Source organism: Nilaparvata lugens, chromosome 8, assembly GCF_014356525.2.
Source record: "Nilaparvata lugens isolate BPH chromosome 8, ASM1435652v1, whole genome shotgun sequence".
Lineage (NCBI taxonomy): Eukaryota > Metazoa > Arthropoda > Insecta > Hemiptera > Delphacidae > Nilaparvata > Nilaparvata lugens.
The window spans coordinates 41,099,470-41,124,596 of NC_052511.1; the positions used below are offsets into that span (position 1 = coordinate 41,099,470).

General features: G+C 34.0%; 1 protein-coding gene across 4 annotated transcripts in view; it reads right to left on the bottom strand.

Annotated features, from left to right (window-relative positions):
- LOC111045410 (anaphase-promoting complex subunit 7) overlaps positions 1–25,127 on the bottom strand; it is a 47,440-nt gene that overhangs the window by 18,929 nt on the left and 3,384 nt on the right. For 2 of the 4 annotated variants that reach the window (XM_039434771.1, XM_039434773.1), the window contains exons 2-10: positions 24,264–24,352; positions 23,389–23,611; positions 22,047–22,228; positions 19,059–19,165; positions 17,778–17,961; positions 13,369–13,572; positions 10,298–10,408; positions 5,927–6,058; positions 224–352 (exon numbers count right to left, since the gene is read on the bottom strand). In XM_039434771.1, the coding sequence (XP_039290705.1) occupies positions 224–352; positions 5,927–6,058; positions 10,298–10,408; positions 13,369–13,572; positions 17,778–17,961; positions 19,059–19,165; positions 22,047–22,228; positions 23,389–23,611; positions 24,264–24,332 (1,341 nt within the window). In that variant the 5' untranslated portion in view covers positions 24,333–24,352. The remainder of the gene's footprint in view (positions 1–223; positions 353–5,926; positions 6,059–10,297; positions 10,409–13,368; positions 13,573–17,777; positions 17,962–19,058; positions 19,166–22,046; positions 22,229–23,388; positions 23,612–24,263; positions 24,353–25,127) is intronic. The other 2 variants (XM_039434772.1, XM_022330815.2) reach the window with 1 other exon arrangement.

Consider the following 25,127-nt stretch of genomic DNA (forward strand, 5'->3'; position numbering starts at 1 on the left):
AGCTATAAGAATAATTTTTTTTTAGAAACTTTAAAGCATTGAAAATCTGTTACTGTGATTAATGAAAACCTTGTAATTTATTTACAGATCACTTCTAACTTCAAATAATAATAAAAATGTTATAGTATTATAATATATTGTTGTGTAATCATTACTTGTATTATATGCCCAATAAAGTATTCTGTTTATTGTATTGCAAAATATTGAAATATTTATTACATACCTCCTCATAGATTTCTGCTAAAAGATACACAGCTGGTAGATAATTGCTGTCCTGACTCAGAGCTTTTTCTAGAAGCAGTTTCGCTTTACAAATTGTGATAGGATCTTTCATCAAAACACTAGCATACAGCTGAAAACAAAAAAGAATATTTTTGGAACTAATAGAAGTGTGTGAGATGGATAGGAGGATATAGTACAAGATGTAGTATATTTTTGCATAGCCACCTCTAATACAAGGCCCTGGCCTACGATATTGCAACTTCGCAGTGTAGGCCTAGAATCTAATACATGATTGGTGAAAAAGATCAGTTGGTATTTTTTTAAATCGTTTTCACCAATCATGTATTAGATTCTAGGCCTACACTGCGAAGTTGCAATATCGTAGGCCATGGCCTTGTATTAGAGGTGGCTATGCCTTTTGCGTTTGCATATTTTTTGTAATCAACGGATTCAGATAGAGAAAAATAATTGCAGGCTCCGATAGCTCAGTCATTTGAAACTCTATTAACCTTTGATAAACTGTGGTAGGAAAGGTTGTGGATTTGAATCCCAACAACCGTATATCATCATCTCACCTCACTACTTATTTAAAAATGAAAATAAATAAAAGAAAATAGATAAATGTATTTATATAGATGATTCAGTCTCGAGAATAAGTTTGGCTGCCCTTACGCTGCTGCAATCTCAACCTTTTCTCCTGACTGAACTATCAATACATAAAACGGTTCAAAAAGCGAGTTCAAAACAAATGATGAAATATCTTTCTTGGAAAAGAATATCCAAGGATAACCTTCATCAGTAATGAATTATTGGATTATGAATTAGTTTTATTATGTGTATAAAGCTGCGTACAGACTTTTACGCCACGAACACGCGCATTTTGCTTTTCATCAGCTGATTATATCTGTATTTAGTATAGCACCTGAAACCGTAAATATCGAAAAGTGAAACAAAAAAAAAACCACAGCCTCGATTTTAATCTTTAATAGCTCAAATTGTTCGTTAGGATGTGTAGAAAAAACGCTATAAGTTTTCAGGGCGGGGAAAATTGAATTTAACCCTTTAAGGGTTAAAAAAGGGGTAAAATAAAAAAAGTTATAAAATTTCGAAAAAAATGCGAAAATAATTAATTAAAGGCCCAAATTTTTTTGAAATATTAAAAATTAGTTAAATACCAATGTGAGATACAAAATGAGCCCAACGTAAGGGTTAAAAAGGGCACATTTATGGGCAACATTTGGTAACTTTCGTTATATTTCAATAAAATTTTTACTGCGTGTGTTTAAAAGGGCAGCGATTTAAAAAATGAATTGAAATGTTTGAAACTTATATATTCCATCATCCAAAACCCAAAGGGCAGCCCTTAAAAGGGCAAAATGTGTATGTAGCGTTAAATTATCATAAAAAATTATTTGAATGTTGTTTTAATGGGAAGCAACTTAAAGAATTAGAACAAAAATTTTATAAATTTAATTTTCCCTGCAATTTTATGGGTCAAAGGGCAACCCTTAAGGGCAAAAGTGCTAAATTGCATTCGATTTTCATGAATTTTTATTTTTTTATTTTAAAGGGTACCGATATAAAAAATAATTTGAAACAATAATTAATGAAACCAAAGTACACTTTATTAATAAATAAAATATTTTGACATTTTTTTTTTAAATTGTTTAAAAAGTTACATTATTTAAAATATTCAAACAGTATTATCGTCTCCCATAGTAGTTGCTAATTGTTGTTCTAGAATGTCAGCGTTGTTGTTGAGGATTGGTTGTGGATTGTTTGTACAACCAAATTCTCTGCATTTTAAGCAAGCTGGTGAACAGTGTACACCTCCCTTTCTACACCCGCATCTGGATCCACATCCTGTCTCACAATTGCAAAATAAAGTTCTCAGTAGTTCATCAGGAGCTGCAGCTTTTTCCATTGGAATTGGAAGCAGTAAAGAGTTTTTCATTTCCCAACCCCATTGGGTAGGGTCTAGATTCTGTCCTAACCACGTTTGAACCTGTAAATATGTTCGCTTAAAATTTTGTAAGCAAGCATCTTCAGTTGGTATTAAAGATTCTAGTTTCAAGCTTCCTCTGATAGTATTTCTTATAACACCAGTTATATAAGAATGGCAACTAAAATCATTGATGGACTGAAACTGTGTACCATAGTAGGCTAAAACCATATATCTTCCTGCCTCAAAAATTTGTTCTTCAGTTCGATTTGGCATTAAGAAAGTATTAGCATGATCAAACAGATATTCCGATGTTTCAAACCAAGTGGGTTCGAGCCTCCTTGAATATTTTTTTTATTTATAATTTAATTTGTAAATCAATAGTTAGTTAATATATTTCGTAAATTATGTACAAATTTTTATTTATTTATAAAAAATATTGTTTTTGTAGTACAATGAAATTTTTTTAGGAACACGTGGACAGTAATGTACATAAATGTGTATAATTTGAAAAAGCAAGTACAAATTGCTGAAAATCTTACCTTATTAAGGCTCTAATAATAAAAATGTAGAATTCTTCGAAATATTTAGTTGTTTTTTATTAAAAGAATAAATTATTTAATGCAAGCACATACAATTTCTTACACAACAGAGAACGACTTGAAACACAACTATTTTTTATTATACATTACCAAAACACGGTATTAACGAACCACGGTACAAAACCTTGAGTAAATTACCGCGTTTTAAATTTTTTTGTACCCTACTGCGCAAGTATCCAACAACAATAGAAATCCAGACTCCTCTCTAGCGAACACGTTCTATGATCGGCATCATAGCAGGGCGCCGAAGATGAAATACTTGTTTTTTTATAACGAAAGAGAAGTAAAAACAAAATTTTTATGTTGAAAATTTATTTATAAAAAAATTACTTGTCGTTAGTATTTTTGTTTTTCAATACAAGACTTCTCAGCTTAAAATTTATGGACAAAATTGGAGCAATTAAAATTTAACTTAGGGCTAAAAATGGCCATGTTATAAGATACGCGGGTCCTACACGGGGAAAAAAAGTTTCGGAAAACTCGTGGAAATGGCGGCAAACATATGTGTAATTTTATTGTATACTGAATACATTTCCCACTCTTATTTTCTCTGGAAAACTGTAACATTCGTTGAAAAAATGCACGTTTCGAATTACATAAAATTGTCTGGATCAAAAGTGTACTTAGCAAGTACATCAAAATTTGTGTGAGTATGTGAAATTATATGTTTAAGCACCTGCTATTTGGATTTTCAGTTCGGAAATTTCCCTCGCTTTCCACAGGCCATTTTCTTCCGGCCAAAAAAAAATTTTTTTTTTTTTTGGTCATAACTTTTCTTTGAAGAATGTTAGAGACCTCTAACTGGTCTCAAATTAAAGCAAATTTAAATATTTAAAAAAAAGGTCCTTACAATTTTTTGTGTACAAATTGCCATTTCTGAGAAAATTGGGGGTAAAGAGTGAAAAATGAGAGTTGTCAGTGACAGCGACATCTTTGATGAACTATAACTATTTTCCCAATAGCCGCAAAAAAAAGCTGATTTTTTCCAGTTTCAATTAGCTTTCTTTTAAGCCATTAAACTTCATTTTCTGACGTGTACTTTTCGATTTATTAAGGGAAAACCGTGGATTTGAGGGGTGAAAATTCAAATTTTCAAACCGCTGTAACTCCAAGGGAAAGCATTTTCAGGAAAAGTCGTAAGGAAGTTTTTTTCTTCAAATAATATGTAAAATACGATTCCGTTATTTTTTTTTATTTTCCGGTTATGGCTTACGGGGGGGGGGTTACCGCCCCACGGGGGGGAGAGTCCCCACCCTTAAAATATATAGCGAATACTTAAAACATACTAACAAAACATTTTAACTACAAAAAGTTTTAAATAAACCTGAGAAAATTTTATGCAAGGTCTAAAGCTTCAGGTGCTATACTAATTTGTACAGAAACGTCAAGATAGAGATATAATAAGCTTAGCATCAGCTGATGGAAAGCGAAATGCTCGCTTTAGATCTGTGGCGCATAGATCTCTGTACGAAGCATAAGGCTGGGCGCAGACCAGTTAGTCAAGACAAGACATGATCAGACACGTTCAGTCACAATACTTCACATAGTTTCTTACGAAGACATGTCTAATTGCAATGACTAATCAGTGTGAGTTGCGTCATAAGCAACAATGTGAAGTATTGTGACTAAACGTGTCTGATCATGTCTTGTCTTGTCTTGACTAACTGGTGTGCGCCTAGCCTTAAAGTGCAATTCTCTAGAGGCGTCTCGAGACGCGTGGTTAGAGCCGTCACGGCTGGAGGAAATAACCTAAATATTCATTCGATTCGATGATTCATAAGAAATATAAATCGTAAAAGCAATATAGTCAACAGTCAACACTTTTAATTCATCTGTAGCCATAACGGTCATCCAATACAATGACACATGGTATCCATGAATGATATATGGACATCGAATCCAATGAGTCATCCAATCTTATGAGTTTATAGGTTATGTTCTCTAGCCGTGACGGCTGTAAGGACGCGTCTCGAGCTGCCTGCTTATAGCCGACAAGCCTGCTTATAGCTGCGCGTCTCGACAAGCCTCTAAGGTATTGCACATAAGATGATCGATTTGTCAATTACAAGCAAGCGAGTAGAAGCTTTGCAACAAAATAACATATTTTGAAAACATCTTATGAAAAACGTTATATTTCGAATTATACCAGAGACAAATAATGTAATTATTAGAATAATAATTTAAACAGTATCTTAACTCTATGATTATACTCTATTCAAATCCAGTATACTTTCAACACTTCTACAATAATATTGTATCTATATTGAAATGTGTTTTGAGAAATTGAAAGATGAAAACGGAAAATTGCGATTGATTTGAGAAACAGAATAATAATGTCTGATATTGTCATGAATACAATAATTTAAATATTTCTGATGTTGAATACACAAATTGATGTTTTCAACCAGTTTTTCAAAGGATAATAATGACATTTGAAGTTTCTACTTGGTGATTGAAAAGTTACAAGTGGCTAAAAAGATCAATTTGTGTACTCATTATGGAAAAATACCACATCACCCAGAACACAACTATAATATTTTTGGTGCATTTTTAGGGCCGCCGCAAAGTAGACCCACGCTAATCCACGAAAAGCAACCCACGCCGTGGGATGTTTTGTAAACCATTGCTATAGAATTATTCATAATCAATCAGCTGACAAGGGGATTATTCATTGCATGTATTACACAGATGTCTAGCAATGATTTACAAAACATCCCACGGCGTGGGTTGCTTTTCGTGGATTAGCGTGGGTCTACTTTGTGGCGGGACTTATTGGGCGACTTCTTAGTTTTTGATTCTATTAGCTAGAATCCTTCTTTATTTTGAAGACACAACCGGTTTTGGCTGATAATGTCATTCTCACACTTGATAATTAAGTAAAATTATTATATAGTACAGTAAAGTAATTCATCTTACACTTGTAAATGGGAAAACTAGCCGAAATAGGTCGTGTATTTTTTATAGTATAGTAAGTAATTCATTTGACACTTGACAATGGAATAATTAGCCGAAATCAGCCGTGTCTTTGAAAGAGAATAAGAGAAATTAGAATAATAAAAAACAATGTTATCATTGCACTGAAACAAAATTTTACAGTACATCTCAAACATTAGAAACAATAGAAAAATGAAAATTGAATGGAAATGGACACTGAACTGACCGTTAATGCCCTTGGAGCGTTGTTCAACTGCTTACAAGTGTTACTTGCAATAGTGCTCGCTTCCCTGATACGTTGGGTAGCCATATAACAGTCAACCAGGCCTTTGTGGGGCTCAAATCTGTGGGGCGCCATCTATATAACATAAACAATAAGAGCTTATCGCCATATTTAAAAAAATACATAATACACATTCAAAAAGAATACCACAATTTTGAAAATTGATAACTCTGCAAAGAATAAACGGAGAGTGGAGCACTATCTGTCATCGATTCGAGGAAGCTCTAAAGTTTTTTTTAGTTCCTTATTTGGAGCACCACCCCATTGGCACTCATCTGTCCGTGCCTTTTTGAATGAAACCTATCCGAGGCAATGGATCGGCCACCAAGCAGCTCGGGACAGAGCACTTCATCACTGGCCTCCAAGAAGCCCTGACCTCACCACCTGCGATTTTTTTCTATGGGGGTACGTTGGAGATAAGGTGTATCGACCGCCTCTACCAGCTAACATTGAGGAGTTCAAACAAGAAATAACAGCAGCTATACAAACTGTTACGCCCGATATGCTACTGAGGGTGTGGAACGAGTTCGAGTATCGTATTGATATCACTCGAGTGTCTGAAGGGGGTCACATTGAACATTTGTGAACTTTTTTTCTAGTGGGGAAAAACTTATTTTAATACTCTTCATTTTGATTTGCAACCCAAGTTTCTATTATGTTTCCTTGATTAAATACAGATTTTCAAAGTTGTGGTATTCTTTTTGAATCACGGTGTATATTGGATGAAAACCACTTGATATTGTCAAAACCACAAATTATTAAAATCTGAGATACTGGTTTTTGTTGTTACACCATTATCAATGTCTAGTGAACTGAGTTATCTATTCTCTCTTGAGAGTTTATTAGATTGCCCTGATAACTAGACACGGCCACTTCAGGAAACATCTCCACACAATATGGACTCAGAAATTAGTATTGCTGAGACCAACAGTGACTGAGATATTGGATCAATTAAAGTTGATGCCTTCAGTATTGGAACACAAGCTTGGATTACCCAAATTAAACCCTCATCCCTAAATAGCAAAAAACATTAAACTATTATTAAAATATATAGCACAATTATTATTAAATGTGTTGCTACTTGAAAATTCGATTACTCATAATTTATCAATAATTATTGAATATCGGGGACCGAGCTTTGCTCTGGAGTACAAAAGAATAAAAAATTTATTACGAAAGAAGAAATTATAATAACATTCATACAGAAATGTTCTATCTAATCACAGTAAATTGAGATTAATTCCCAGAGGAATGCAAAAATTTCCCTCACAAAGGCCCAGTTGCACAAAAGGCGGTTAAATTTTAATCCTGTTTAACTTCACGTGAACCAAATGAGAGAAGACCATTTCAAAAAGATGGATCTACTGGAATTAATCAGGATTGAAAATAACTCGGTTTTTTGCAACCGGCACTAAGTACCTGATTGAATGATTACAAAAGTTCAACAGCTGAGTCATCATTTTTACACAGTCCCACACACATGAACTCGCTCACTCACTTCCATCATCAACAGACGACGAAATAATTATTAATTATCAGCTGTTTTCCCAAGGATGAATAATAATTATCCTTTTAATGTCCTTCAGCGAGTTTTCCCAGGGATGAGACCTAGTGCAATCGAATTTTTATATTATAAACCTACTATGTTCTGAATTTCGTGAGAATCGTTAGAGCCGTTTTCGAGATCCGGTGAAATACAAACATATAAACATCTGAACATCTAAACGTCCAAACATCTAAACATATAAACAGAAGTTGCTCGTTTAATAGTATGGGATATACTGTACTTTGGAAAATAGTCAGATGTGTAGGTTTTGTAATCAGTCTGAAGAGACTGCTAAGCATATCATACTGGATTGCGAAAGACTTGGGGCTAGAAGAAGGGCTCTGTTTGGCTGCAAGCAACCAGGTGAGGAATGGGATGTAAGTATAGGGAAAAAACTCCTGGACCTTGTAAAGGACACAGGAATTGGTTTGCCTAACTAACATACTTGGGACACTCAATAAGCTTCGGTTGACGTGTGAGGTTCTTTGAACCTTTGGATCTTTGAATCCGGCCCTTCAAAACATTAACATTTCAAGAGTTTACACTAGAGACTGATAATGGAGCAGCGACTGAAACTAGTATCTTAGATTGTTTTAATAGATTATTGATTTTGACAAAATAAAGTCGTTTTGATTCAATATGGATATTTAACACAACAACACAGAAAGAATACATATACTACCTAAATAAACTGTATATAAAATAGTAGATAGTTGTGACTGGAGTCATCCCGGTATAAAATTTGTTGATTCTTGTTAACAATTTTATCAAATATATCACAAATATATTTTATTCATCCGAGACTCAAAACCAATAATCCGCTCATCCAAAGTACAGTATATCAATAACTGATAAATTATGTAATCGAATATTGAAGTAGTAACACATATAATATAATCAATTAAAAATCAATCAATCAATATAATTGTGTGAATATATTAATAATAGTTTGATGTTTTTTGCTATTTGGGGATGAGGGTTTAATTTGGGTAATACAAAACTTGTGTTCCAATACTGAAGACATCAGCTTTAATTGATCCAATATCACAGTCCCTGTTGGTCTCAGCAATACTAATCTCTCTCTTTCTTTCATTTGAAACTTCATCAATTTTCCCACCATTATTTGATACTTACATATGCCTACTTCACTCCACTTAAAAATCAGGACACAGAACCTCGTATTTAGAACATGAAAAATGCTATTGTTAGACTCTTGAATTATACAAGAATACAATACAAGATCTTTATTTGCCATGAGATAAAACAAGTTAACAATATAGGCAATAGTCAGTTTAACAATATATTCATTCATTCAATCAATCAATCATTTTATTCAGTAAAATGCATTACAAAATTGGTCCCGCTAAACCTAAAAGATTTTACAGCAGGTGCCTACAAATAATAAAATACATAAATAGAATGAATGCTAACTTAAAAAATAAACTAAAGAAAAATCTTTTTTCATGAAACTGGGAGTTTAGGAATTTAAAAAAGAGTATGGGGTATTAGATGAACTAAGGATGTTTAATAGGGTGGTATAGGGTTAATGGGAATTGGAAAAAATGGAAAACTCAAAAACTTCAAATCATAAAACTAAATTAAATTTGAAATAAAATAAACTTGATACTCTATAGTAAGTAAGCATCAAAAGATATTAATCTTATTCAGAATTAAGGATGATACTAAATAAAGAATACAATAAGTGATCGGGAGTCTCAACGTTAATTATCCATCCATATAGTATATGAAAATTAAATGATATATTAATATATATTATGAAAAATTAGATAGTCACTCTAAGGCGGCGGTGTTTCACAGATACTAAAATTCATTTTACCAGCAAACTAATATTTTGTAATTATAAAAATAAAAAAAAAAAAAAAATTGATGATTCTTCACTATCTACTGTACATTAAAGTGTTGGAGTATTTTTAAAATAATTGAGTCAATTTGAAACATTTATGGAATCATTACAATTTAGATACTCATCTGTTGAGTAAAATCCTCTAACCTCAAGCCATCCAGCAATAGCCTAGTTCTTTTAAAAATGTTCAGCGGAAACAATCTAATGGATAAAGGTTAAGAAAAATAAAAAGGATAAATTGCTAATTTATTCTTTATGAATTTGAGTCTATGAAATTAAAATATATATCAAGCACAATAATTATTATGAAAGTAATGACAATTTAATATTGTGCTATTGTTAGACTTTTGAATTGCTAGTTTATTCTTTATGAATTTGAGTTTATGAAATTGAAATATTTATCAAGCACAAGCATTTTTATGAAAGTAATAGAATTTTTATGTCCGTAAATTGTTTGTAGATAAGTTCAGGCGAAGTGATTCTCTATCTGGGCCCGTAGCACTTATATTGGAAACAATAATGCTGCCCTAAATGTAAGTATGAGGGAAATACTTATACGTATAGAAATAAAAATAAAAATAATCATATAAAGTACTAATAAGAATACCCATACTCATAAAAATTAAAATAATCATTGTATTAAGTGAGACTTTGAGACTAACAGACACTGATTTACAGTACAGACTTGTGCAAACTGCAAGTTGAAAGCGAGGTATCTGCTTTGTATAATTACTCACAAGGGTAGTAAACCAATGTTAATCAGATGATGAATTAAAAACGTGAATCTCACTAAAATGATCAGTGATTGAACTATGATCAACAATCTTTAATTCATTTAAATTATTTTTTGAACAGTTTTTGTATGAGCGACTAAGGAATAAGGAATATTCAAAATCAAACTAACCTTGAAAGCTTCTCGAAAATGTGAGATTGCTTCAGTATATTGTTTCAAATCGAACAGAAGTTTTCCTTTTAAAACCAACGCCTCCACATTCCTTGGACACAAATAGCAAGCCTGAAAATAAAACAAAATTACAAGATGGAGGAAAAATGTGTAATACTTTATTGCATTCGATTAACTTTTGGATGTTAGTCAATCGAATTCGGGCGAGAAACAGATTTTTGATAAACCTGTTGGTTCTCTTTCAATCATTGTATGATTTGACATTCTAATAGATTATAAATTTTTCCAACTATTTAGACTTCACAGCTCCGAAATACAAAAATGGAGGTTTCAAATAAAACTGTTCATTTTATTTCTAGCCTAATAAGTTGAAAAACGATTACTACTGAACCTTCTTCAACAATCCAACGTCAAGTTATCATAAATTGGTTCAGTAGAGTAGTAATGTTGGTTCCAGCATAGTGAATACTGTTAGTTGGTTATTTATTTATGAATGAATATACAGGGTGAGTCATATTGAACTTTCCGGTTTTTGAAGGGCGTTGCACGAAGAAGGGATGGAGCAGAAGGGTGGGATGGTGTGATTAGACGCGCCATGACATTGTTGAAACACCGCTGATTTATGTAGTTACATTACAATACTATATTATCAATATTCTAATGTTGCATTCAATCTTCATTGTAATTAATAAGTTATCATAATATGTGAAATGTTGCATAATTAGCTGTTGTACTGTAATTTATTGTAGATTCGTGTATAAACCAGAATGTATTGTAACTTACTTGAATAAATAAATTTGAATTTGAATTCGAAAAAAAAATGAATTTGACATGGAGTTTTAGTGTGAGCAATGGCTTGGTCGGGACAACATCGTGCTTTCGTAGTTGAAGAGTATTAAAAATGGTGGCTCCGTGATCACAACACAGCGTGCGTTCTGTTTAAATTTTGCTATTGGTCGACATGATCCCCACTGTCACTCGAGAGCTGTGGAGTGGTCGTTCGTTTCGTGGGTTATTCTCAGCCCAGTATCTAAAATTCTGTTTGTTAACAGTTCCGGCGAGGTGAAAATGTGCCTCATCACTGAAGATCAAAACATCAGTGCGAGGATCTGCTGAATGTCGCGGCATACATTTTTTCGTGTCTATTGTTTATTGTTTTTGAAGGGACAGATTCAAGGATCCAAAGGTTCAAAGAACCCCACACGTCAACCGAAGCTTATTGTGTTCCCAAGTAATATGTTCGTTAGGCAAACCAATACCTGTGTCCTTTACAAGAACCAGGGGTTTTTCCCTATACTAACATTCCATTCATCACCTGGTTGCAATCGTTGTCGCAATCCAGTGTGATATGCTTGGCAGTCTCTTCAGACTGATTAGTCCTCGAGACCTACGTGAGTTCCACTCCTGGCCATTTTGTAGGTCCTTCCGCTGAGAGAGGGGCCGCCAAACTGCCTCTAGGGCGCCCGGCTACCCTCGACTCAGCCTCTTGACCCACATTTGTGCCTGGAGTTTCACCCATCTCTGGTCTCTTGAGTTTTTCTTTGTGCCCCTCCGAAACTCTGAATGGTCAAAAGCCTCACCTCTTCCCCAAAAAGTTTTGCCTGAATGGCCGCCCTTCTTTGTGCAGTGGGAGTTTTGGTCTCTCCACCCACAAACCTACGTGAATTCCACTCCTGGCTTTTTTGTAGGTCCTTCCGCTGAGAGAGGGGACGCCAAACTGCCTCTAGAGCGCCCAGCCACCCTCGACTCAGCCTCTTGACCCACATTTATGCCTGGAGTTTCACCCATCTCTGGTCTCTTGGGTTTATCTTTTTGCCCCTCCGAAACTGCCCTGATGGGGCAGTCCCGTGGGTTTGAAGCAAGGCAACTTCTGGAGTTGCCTTGAGGTCCATCTTAGTAGCCTCCTACGATAAGCAGGGATACTGTGGGTGAATTCTGGTTTTCAACACATTCTTGAGTACGATGATCGACTCAAAGCTCTAAGGGCCGTTTGCACAGTCAAAGCTTAAACTGAATTGAATCAGCTGGTGGCTTAAACTCAAAATGAATTACATTATAACAAACGAGTCTTGATACGGATTTAGTCCAGTTTAAAATGAAATTTGGTTTTACTGTCACTGTGCAAACGACCCTTACTGTTAATTCTTGCACTACCTGAATCTTGTATGGGTGGAATTTAATGTCTCTATGCAGTATTCTGCGGACACTACTGAAAGATAATCTTAGTGAAGCGGCATGTTTCCGAACAGAACGCCGAGGGGATTGTTGAATTGAAGCCCGCACTCTATCCACGTTTTCCGCTGACGTTGACATCCTAATTCAGCCTTGTAGTCTTGTTTTTAATGCTGATGATGTTGCTCTAAAATTTGATACCCAATTTCTGATTGTTGGTCCAATGGGAATGGGATCACGTCGACCAATAGAAAAATGTAAACGGAACGCACGCTGTGTTGTGATCACGGAGCCGCCATTTTTAATAAACTCTTCAACTACGAACGCACGATGTTGTCCCGACCAAGCCATTGCTCACACTAAAACTGCATGTCATGGCGTGTCTAATGACACCATCTCCACCCTTCTGCTCCTTCCCTTCTTCGTGTAACGTCCTTCCAAAACAGGAAAGTTCAATATGACTCACCCAGTACTAATGAGTAAATGTATTGATGGGTAACTACTGTATTAGGCTTGCCACTAACGGTAGAACATGTACATGGTTATATTACATGATAGACATACTGTTTATCATGTACACACACATACATGTTCATCAGGCATGTTTTGTCATCAGCGAGAGGCTTCCAACATAAAATAAACAATAAATAAATCTCTGGTAAATTACAAATTATAATGATAGAGAAATAATCTAACCTCAAATAGAGCAGCGAAGAAAAAAATAAAGAACAATAAATTGTAGATACAAAAACCTAACCTCAAACATTTTACTCGAAGCCTTTCGCTGTGATGAGGCAACAATTATGTATCATGCATGTCCTACCGTTAGTGGCCAGCCTTAGAAGATTTGTTTGATTGATTTATTTAGTTATTGAAGAGAGGAAACAGGTCAAGTTCACCTTTTGGGCCAAGTAGGCAGCCCTGGTGAGGTTGTTGTTGGCATAGAGTAGATAGGAGAGGGCGATCCAGGCCTGAGGTCCATGCTCCTCATTGGTCCACGAGACGGGAACTAGTTTCTCCAGTTCGGATATCTGCTTTTCCGACGCCAACAAAGCTGCCAGTATGTCCAGGCCACGTTGCTGGTTCTTGTCTAGTGAATGTGCCTGTTAACAACATCCATTCAGACATTGCATTATTTTTACATCATAGATGAATAGTTGATAATGCAAACCATTAGCTCAAAACTAGTTAATAAGACATTTTTTTTTTAATTTCGATTCTGATGCTGGTTCTTGTCTAGTAAATGTGCCTGTTAACAACATACATTCAGACATTACATTATTATTACATTGATTGATTGAGTACTTTATTCATGTAGATCACAATACATTCCGGCTTATACACTTATATACAATAGCTTACAATACAGCAAAATTATAGATGAATTTACATAATATAGACTAGGAAAATAACTATAGAACTGTATATGATATGAAAAAGCAATTTGTAATATAATAACTATAGATAATAATCATATTGTTATGCATCTACATAAATTGGCGGAGCTTTGGACATATCAATGTCCATTCTTTGGGAAGAATAATAAAATATCCTCCCCACTAACTCTCTACCAAATACAATAATTACATCATAGATGGATAGAAGATGATACAAACCATTAGCTCAAAACTAGTTATTAAGGCATTTTTTAAATTTTGATTCTGATGCCGGTTATTGTCTAGTAAATGTGCCTGTTAACAACATACATTCAGACATTACATTATTCTTACATCATAGATGGATAGTTGATGATGCAAATCATTGGCTCAAAATCAGCTACTAAGTAAATTATTTTATTTTGATTCTGATGCCGGCGCTTCACTTTCGCCGAGTTCGTACAAATGACGACGAACGGGAGAGTGTGGATGGCTACTGTACCACTGCTCACCTTCACTCGGCTCCTATTTATTGTGTCGATCGAAGACGTTGGACATTTGGCGAGCGACTCTGCAAAAGTCTCAGCGAGAGAGTAGCCTATCCATTACTTACTTACTACTTACTTTCTCCCAGGATCATCTAGGAGTTGATATTTGGTCCATTCGAACCTTATTTGGCTTTGAACCATTGGTTGAGTTCAAAGCCACTAATCGGTGAGTGAACGATGAGATCGGTGAGTGAACGTGACTCACATGCAGCGCTAGATTATTTGGAATTGAAATCGGCCATTAAGGGGACAGCCTGAAAGATTATTACATACTAAAGATCTTGAAGATTTTTGTGATCTTACAAAAAATATATATTATATAATATCTCGTGCTAAAATACCTCAATGGAACCTTTAATTTCAAGTAAGAGCTAGCATTCGGAAGGCATAGGTATTGTGCGTTTATACCTCTTCAAGGTCTTTGGTCTAACTGATAAGGAAAAAAATACGTCATATCTGGTTCGTTCACTGATCAGTTAATTGTACTTTTCCACCGATGGAAAAGAACGTAAATAGATTAGCTGAACGTAAACATACATGGCTGAATATGAGGTTGTTTACAAATGATGAACTCCATTATAATGTATTTGGGAGCAGAGAAATGCATGATTACATAAATTCAATAACATTTATAATATTTTACAAAGCATTTAAAACTACTCCAATCACCTGATGGTTTTCCATTTTAATTGATTGATTTAAAATTTTAAAATTTAAATTCAATTTATCTAAATTACGTTGATAATTATTTGTTTGCAGAAAATGTAACGTTGTTGTATGATTTGAAATTTTTCTACCCTGTTATCATGGATAATAAAAACAAATTTTGATTTGATTTATTTCCCAGCTAAGCAGTTTCAACTTTTCCGATTTTGTTTTCAATTTGATTTTTCCAAAAAGTAGTCCAAGTTAAATATCATCAATGCTTTCCAGTGAAACAATGCTGAATTGAGTCTCATTATAGCATCTTCTCACTTAATGGACCAGTATTTTACGTGCCTTCATTCATAAAATCATTCCGTAAATCCAGTTTCATCTTGTAACCCGAAAAATGCATCGCGAAAATCTGACCTCCGTTTCATGCATCACTTCGGCTCCGATGTCATCTATTAAAATACTTTCGATGTGTTTAGCTGTGAGCAGACTAAAGCAGCGTTTACACCAAAGTTATTAACAAAATGTTAATAACTTAATCCTTATAGATTCTATAAAATTGAACGGAACTTGACAACCATCATCATGTGTATGATAAGTTATGTTCAATCTAATAGAATCTATAAGGATTGAGTTATTGACATTTTCTTAATAGCTTTGGTGTAAACGCAGCCTTACGCCTCTTAAACACACGCATTTCACTTTTAATCAGCTGATGTTCAGGTTTTTATATCTAAATTGGTACAGAACAGTTCATCAGCTGATGAAAAGTGAAATGCGCGTGTTCGTGACGCTCACGTCTGTACGCACATTGGAGACCTTGGAAAAGTACAGAGTTCTTGATCACACCACTTCAAATTGATCGATTAGTAGATGATTACTGGACTGATCAAAATATATAATTAATAATATTGAACAACAAAATTCATTTCCAACCACAAACGACAATAAAATTAATTTCCTGACAACCACCCTCAAGACTTCTACTGCAAATATGAGCAACAGGAATTAAAAAAAAAAAAACAATTCATGGGAATGAACTAGCCACTAAAATCTAAATGTGGTCAGTGTGCAACTAAGCCTAGTAAATGTATGCAAATATTAATTTGTAAGTTGTAACTATAGTTGGATTCACGTTATAAAGTCAGTGGGAATGATAGAAACGCATTGTTGTCACTTTTCCGTTTCCAACGCCTTCTACAGTACATAACTGTGATTGAAGTTATACCGGTATATCTGATGTGATATTATTGTTTTATTCTCGACTAGCAGGTAACACATGCTTTGCAACGGGAAAATTTGGCTTAGAATGCAATGTCCTTATGTCCAGGATATTATATTTTTAATATATTATCTTCTATTTTGTTCTAAATTACGTTGATAATTTTTACAAGAGTTGAAAATCTCCAGCAAAAAAAATAGTTTTGATAGGTCTCGAACCCGCAGCCTTTAATTAATCAACCGTGCGCGCTACCAACTAAGCTACGGAGAGTCACTTGGAAAAGCCCGGCTTGGTAGGGATTTTATAGTTTCGTACACTTTGAATCACAATTGAACAAATTTGTTTCAATTATTGAATTAGAATTGCTTCCATCCTCAGTAAATTCAGAATCTATATGCAACATTTCGAGTTAACCAATTCAGTAATTCAGACGTGATGATGCGTCATTCGTGTATTTTCTATAAGCCGATTCTTTCCTTTATAATAATAATTATAGATGAACAAATCTAAATAATATAATTTATTCGTCAAGAATATAAATTTTCCATGATTTTGTAATACATTTTCTATAGGTTAATTGTGATAGAATGTTTTATTAGTTCATTATACTTCTTCATAGTTTACATAGTTTTGACAACAAAGTGGAGCTAGAAAAGAATGGAGTTATCTGCTTTGGCTCATAAGTTTTTTTTAATATTACGTACTGAAGCCTCTAGTTATGGGGTATAAGACATGTCAGGTCAATAATTTTACATAATCAACACTAAGTTTACATAATTAAAAATGAGGTGATATTTTTTAAAGTTTTTCGATTTGTATATCATCAAGCTATCAAAATGAAATTGTTTTCTCAGGGAAACATTTTTTCCAATCATTACTTTTCGAGAAAATGAGCTCCTAAAGTTTACATTTTTGAGACAGAACATTTCAAATTCGGTAAGAGATAAATCCATGAAATTTAGAGGATGAATTCTTCATGGTAATTTTTATTGAATAAAACAAAAATTTTCTGAAGATATAAATTTCTGAGTTATTCAATTTACTAAAAATTACCAAAAATTACTTTTAGTTGAGTTATTTTTGGGTAATTGAATAACTTTCTCAAAAATCGACATTTTCAAAAGATTTTTGTTTTATTCAATCAACAATACCGTGAAGAATTTATCCTCTGAATCTCATGGATTGAACTCTTACCGAATTTGAAATGTTCTGTTCCAAAAATTTAAACTTTAGGCGCTCATATCTAAAAAACTAATGATCGGGAAAAAATGTTTTCCTAAGAAAACTTTTCCATTTTTATAGCTTGATGATATACATATCGAAAAACTTTGAAAAATATCACCAGTAGAAAGTTTATTTTTAGCCTTTGCACAGCCTTAAGATCTTCAAATCATCATTACTTGTGAGTAATGATGGACTCCTAAGTAATGACAGACAAATATAGCAAACCAATGTTGATAAGGGGCTGACTTTATAGCGATAATTTCACGAGATGTAATGATAATTACCCTTTTCAGAGTGACAAGCGCAGTTTTGTTATCGCCACTAAAATAGTAGGCTTCGCCTAGTGAAACAAGCAGCGAGTGATTTCCCCTGATCTGAGATCGTTCTTCCATTTGCTTGAATGTGTTGATGGCCTGGTTGTACTCTTTGTTCTGAGTGTGTGCATGCGCCTTGATCCAGCTGGTCATCCTGTAAAACAAGGAAAAAATTCAATTGAAAATTCTCCACACAAAAAAGTAAATTATCGACATTTAAAAAATCTTGCGTCAAAAATTCCTCTCAAATGTACATAATACAAAATTCAAAATTTGGGGAAGGAACAGTTTTGGGCTGTGCCTGTTGATCTTCCCCAAATTATTTTACAAAATTTTTGTATCATTGAATCAATAAAATAATAATACAGAGTGACACAGAATAACGGGAACTTTTAAAAACGCCATAAAACATTAGTGGGAAGGGCAAAAATGATTTTATTCAAACTAATGTAAAGTTCAAGACTTGCCATTTGAGAATTATTGAAACATCTATCACTTTTTGACAATTGCTTCTTTAAGATGGCTTCATCCTGAACGAATACACTCTTGAAATCTGCGTTGAGGATTCTTCATTGATTGCTGCAATATCCGCGTTTCCTGGTCCCATGATCTGTCTACCTGCGATTTTCTGTTTGTGGAGCTATCTCAAATCAAACGTTTTCACAACTTGACCAATAACTGTGGTTGAATCATAACAGACACTTCAAAATGGAATTAGCAATATCCCAGCTGAAATGTTGCAGCAATCGTTCAGGAATCTCAACACAGATTTCAAGATTCTATTCGTGTAGGACAAAGCCATCTTGAAGAAGTAATTGTCAAAAAGTGATAGATGTTATTAATAATTCTAAATAAATGGCAAGTCTTGAACTTTACATTAGTTTGAATAAAGTCATTTTTGCCCTTCCCACTAATGTTGTATGGCGTTTTCAAATGTTCCCGTTATTCTGGGACACCCGGTATTATTAATCGTGGATATCAATATGATAACAGCATATAAGTAGAAATCACTACTATTATATTCAATTAGTTGAAAATAATATTATTTTCGATTAGTTGTACATAATATTAATCCTGGATATCAATATGATAACAGCATATAAGTGGAAATCACAACTATTATTTATTCAATCAGTTGAAAATAATATTATTTTCGATTAGTTGTACATAATATTAATCCTGGATATCAATATGATAACAGCATATAAGTGGAAATCACAACTATTATTTTTCAATTAGTTAAAAACATACCAATCCATTCCTGTTACACTCGAATCCAGAACAAGACTTTCAACCTCGCCAGCGCTGACACCTAGAGCCAATAAAGCTTCAGCTGCCTCTAATGCCATCGGACATTCCTAAAATGAATATTAAAATGGATTAATCATAATTTGTAGATTAATATCGTGAACGCAAGGAGGAAAAGAAGACTTTATTTATAGAAAGACTAAGAATCACAACTTGATATCCAATTTAAATGGGAAAATTGGTTTATTCTTATTTTAATTCAAACAAGTGTTAGACATGTAGGCCTACTCTTACTTAACATATTAACCTAGAAATCGATTATACAGTTTCCCCCGAATAGTGTAACAGCCGAAGACCATAGATTTAACATGAAATTTGCAACAAAAATGTTGAGTAAAATTTTCTTACATCGACCTTAGTTTTCAAGATATATAGATTTTACGATATTTAAAAAAACGTCAGTAACTAGAAAACTGTCAGTCAAAATCCAATTCTAAGGATATGGTTAGAAAGAGGAAGAAATTTCCAATAAGATTCATACTATTTTTTCCTTTGTTTGATGTTTTTGGACTTTTTATGAGCGTTCAAACTGTTTGAAATTTACCTTTGAACGCGACAAATAAACATTTTCAGATGGAATTAAATAGAGAATGTCTTTATTCAAATGCTAATTAATATATAATTATTATTTAACGAAAATCCTAAATAAATGCTGTAAATCACCCCGAAGACTTCTGCTACTGCAGACATTGACAACAGAGTTAACAGCTAGATGGAAATTCGATGAGAACTACTATCCAAAAATTAGTTGCCAGCCCGGGAATCGAACCCGGTACCTCCCAATCAGGAATGCTTACCCTTACACCAAACTGACAATCTCTGGATAGCAGCGCTCATTTTATACGAAGCCATAGCGGCCAATCAGTTACAGATGGAATTAAATAGAGAATGCATTTATTCAAATGCTAATTAATATATAATTATTATTTAACGAAAATCCAAAATTAATGCTGTAAATCACCCCGAAGACTTCTGATACTGCAGACATTGATAACAGAGTTAACAGCTAGATGGAAATGGGAATTGCAGCTTGGCAATTGGGAGGTACCGGGTTCGATTCCCGGGCTGGCAACTAATTTTTGGATAGTAGTTCTCATCGAATTTCCATCTAGCTGTTAACTCTGTTGTCAATGTCTGCAGTAGCAGAAGTCTTCGGGGTGATTTACAACATTCTTTTAGGATTTTCGTTAGATAATAATCATAAATTAAACATTTTCACCTTAGAGCCTTCATAAAAAGTTCAAAAACGTCAAACGAAAGAAGAAATTGAATGAATCTTATTGGGAATGTTTTCCTTTTTCTAACCATATTCTTAGAATTGGATTTGACTGATAGTTTCCCAGTTATTGACGTTTTTAAAAAATATTGAAAAATCTATATATCTCGAAAACTAAGGTCGATATAAGAAAATGTTATTATACATTTTTTATTGCATATCCCATGTAGATTCTATGGTCTTAAGCTGTTACACCTTTCGTGGGACATCCTGTATATAATTGTATATTTACCAGAATATTTTTTCTGAGGGTGATGTTCAGGATGAGATTTAGGCTTGTGCATGGTCAATGAGACTGATGATAATGATAAGATATGAGTGGAAGATATGGTTGGCATGCCTGAATTCTGCCGGGTCGGTTTATATTGCAATTAGCTCCTTGAAATTTAGAGTTTTAATAAGTTTTTAAAGTTTATTTCTTCGTTTATCGTGTACTACAAATCAGTAAAAGTGTTTGATTCAATCAAAGAAAAGAACTAGTGTTGGTTTGAGTTATTTAAATTCACATCAGAGGTTTGAATTGTATTCTAACCTTCAATTTTGGACTATCCTACGTTCAGTGAAATTGATTCCATTGTTTTCAACTCTAGACGTGCTTATCTTTATGCAGTGTTTATCTCTCGAAAGACTTTTCGATTTCTGACCTAAACTGTCGTCTGCAAGTTGCTGGTCACCGGTGCTTTCCAACCTCAAACTAATTTTGCGCGGGAAGCCAGTCAGCTGGGATTGCAGATGACTGTTTTTCTGATCTGCCAATGTGACATCTGACTGAGTGCTAGCTCTTATCAACGCAGCCCGTTTGCATTATCTTCTGTTGTGACGTCTGCTCGTACTTGTTCTACGCGCTAATTTTTGAATTTGGACTTTACTGGCCTTTACTTCACTTTGAATAACCACTTTTAAAATGAGCCATCTCACTCAAAAACCATCTGTGCTAAGTTCTAATGAAGATTCAAGATCTGTACTTCTGTCCGAAGATGATAAACTGCCTACTTCTGTAGTCTCCAGGAGACTATCGATGTCTTCTACATGTGATGTGGGAGTAAACACACCCAGTCCCAGAACCGTGAAAACAAGCACCAAATTCTCTCAATATCCGTGCCATAGAATTACTCCAGAAAAGGGACGATCTAATTTCACACTCTCAAGATTTAAAGGCACAGATTTTTTCACTGGAAGACGAGATCAAATCACAAAATACACAAATTAACTCTATGACTCTAAAATTCGACAATGATAATCTTAGTCTATTGCAACAAATAAAAGCCATGTCCACAACAATCGAAACTTTAGAGGAACAAACACTGGAAAGCTATTTTTGAACACAATTAGTATTTTATAGGAGTCTGCTCTACACGAGTTCACCCATCCTACGGGAGTAGCTGATGAGTAAATGTCAACTTATCTAAGCGATAGCTTATCACTCAACACCACTGAACCAACCACTTCCCCGATAACTAGCCATATCCATCATAATAAGGAGAAGTAACAGTTTCGACTGAGCCTGATCTTTCTCCGGATCATAGTATGTTTTATGGTGTTATGAATACACATAAAATTATTGAAGTTTTGGCAGAAGTACATAAATGAAAACGTTATAGTAGGCTGAATGTAGCCTACTCTAAATAAATGAGTGGGTACATGATGGAACTTACCCTAAGAACTTCTTTATAAGCGGTAATAGCTGGCCTTTCCATGCCAAGCATTTGAAAACGCTTCGCCAGCGCCATATTTATTTTGGGCGTTCTTTGCTTGGCAAATATTGACTGTAAAATTCGAATGGCCTCATCCAATTGGTTCAGTTTCACAGCACACAGGTGCATTTGGTATTTGATGTCTGTAAATAGAATAAATCATATTTGAATTGATTATGGAGATTGATATTAGATGACGCTTTAACAAGTGTGAAGAAACAAGAAAAAATATTCTATCATGATTAGCGCCCTCAAGAGTTGTTAACGTAGCAAAATATGGTAGGTAAAAATATTTCAAATATTAAATGATATAAAATATATTTAATATATTAAAAACACTGAGCAATGTTTTCAGATAGATGAATGTGTGTAGGGCTATATAAATGGGATGTAAAAAAAGAATTTTCACATGTTTTCTTTTTTCTAAAAAAGACGACCGAATGCATTTACGCTTAGATATGAGCTTAATAAACTGAACACACCATGAGCTTGACTTTCTCTCACTGTGTTGCCAAAATCCGATTAATGAAGCAAGCCAAACAACATAAATACTCCCAAAACCCACCATCCCATAGCCCCAAAATAACTCACCCAAAGAACCAAACTCTAGACTTATTGCACTTGATATTCTTATATAAGTGACTTGGAAAGTGACCACTTGTTGCCATACAATTCGAAAATCATGTTTTCGCTACACTGCATAGAAAACGTACAATCCCCGGACAGTTTCTAGGTTGTGAAAATGCCGTTTTAAGAACAATGTTACAAATAAATAAAGCTGATCCAAATTTAAGCCCGGAAAAGTCAAGGTCAGTCATGATACCCGTTCCGTAAGTGGTTAATTTTTCGATCAATTCCAGTTTCCAAGTATTTTAAATGGGAATATTAGTTGCGCACGACGAGAGGAACCCAGGTCCTTACAGTTTTCTTGTTGTCGCTACATAGAGATAGCATTGCCAATCACTGAGATGTCTGATCAGCTGCTTCTATTCACAACCTTTTGATCTTTTGAATATGGGCTATGTTTCAGTTACGTATTCAGTCATTTCTTGTTGTTATTTAGGCCTACTCATTTACATATTACTTTTTTGTGTAGTATGTTACACGTTTTTAAAATCATACGTTACTTGGACGTTGTCTTCTTTTGCAGGGCTTGCATGAAATTCGAGTTTTGACCAACGCTTCAACTGTAACATCATGCTCGGCCCTGCAAACGGCACTACCCGACCCCGTGACGTAAATAGCTATTTCACGGGATGATCTTACTAAACATAAGTTCACATGATCTTATCATACCACTCACCGACATCTGAAACAATATCCCTGGAGTTTTCGTTGATCTTGGTGGATGACTTTGATTTGATAATAGATTTTCTAAATTGAATTGCTTGTCGGTAAACAGAGTCAGCCAAACGATACTGTCCTAAATGGAACATGGAATCTCCATAGTAGATGAGCATCTGTAGTTTATCTGCCATAGACATCATCTGTGGATTGTGATCTGTGACTGTAGAAACCATGTTGACCTGACAAAAGAATTAATTGAATTAGTAAAGTGGATTCATAGTAGCCTATTAATAACAAAACAGCAAATACTTATCAAAAGCTGAAAAACACTAGCATGAGTACCTAGTCTTAAAACGACGGTTACACTTTTGCAATCAACATATTCACATGAAATTTATGAGAAACTATGTAACTTATAAGGTATTTACATTTTGTATTTTCCGACTAATCTAAAAGAAACTTTGAATTAAAAGTAGTTACAACTTTAGTCAAAGTTGTGTTAATAACTTATAAGCCTATTAATCAAAGCAGTTTACCTAATCATTAGGGCTTGAAGGGAGTATCTCCTTAATTGAAATACTTGTACGCTACTCCGGCTAAGTGTTCTGAAAGACTCAATATAATATTAAGTGAAGGTTAGGCATTACTTCTATAGAAGTAGTGGGTATGAATAGAATACACTTGTTTTACCATTTCAAATGCAATATATTTGAAAACATACTCTAAAAATTAAATTTATTGATCACAATAAATTTTAAAAAAGAAAATAATTGGAATTTGTAGTAAAAACTACAACTTAATTTTGTAAGCTTGTCCAGTATTATAGAATAAGTAAGACAATGTTGAAGTAAAACTATGTTTACAAAATTAATTAGAAAATTATATACTCACCAGAGATACCACATTAGAAAAAAGTTCTTGCTCAAAAAGCAATTTTACTTGCTCAAAAATAGCAGACATTTCGAATGATTTTGATGAGCCTACCAAAGTGCAACAACTACTTTGTACTATACATTCACCTTAAGCTTATAATACCAGTTAATACTAAATGATAGGCTGCACTTTAGTATATGGGCCGCGGAATCCAGCATTGAGACCTATACAGATCGATAGAGGAGATCAATACGAGATCAACCATGTATGACATTGTTGTCGATTTCCAAGGATAAGCTGAAAAAAACATGGCGGAAAGTTCAAATTTTTTATATCAATTTTTATTTTTAATAATTTTTTTATGGCTAAAATATGTATAAAACTAGTGCAATCTTATGTAAAATTTGACGAGGAATCCAATGAAACTAATTTCAGGTGCGTAACTTTAGTAGTTTTTGAGATATAGCAAAAAATGTGCAGAAAATTGCAATTTTTTTTATTTAAAATAGGTTAACTTGTTTTCATTGTGATTAATAGGTATTTTTAACTATTGGATTTAGTGGAATGATGAATTCTAAAGAAAAAATGTCTAGTCACTCGATAGCCTAACCTAACCTAACCCAACCTAACCTAATCTAACCCAACCTAATCTAACCCAACCTAACCTAACCTAACCCAACCTAACCTAACCTAACCTAACCCAAATGTGACTAAACATTTTTTCTTTAGAATTCATCATTCCACTAAATCCACTAATTCAGCCATGTTTTTTCACAAATATTTCCAACAATTTTAAGTTTAGGCTATCGACGTTAGGTTAGGTTAGGTTAGATTGGGTTAGGTTAGGTTGGGTTAGGTTAGGTTAGGTTGGGTTAGGTTAGG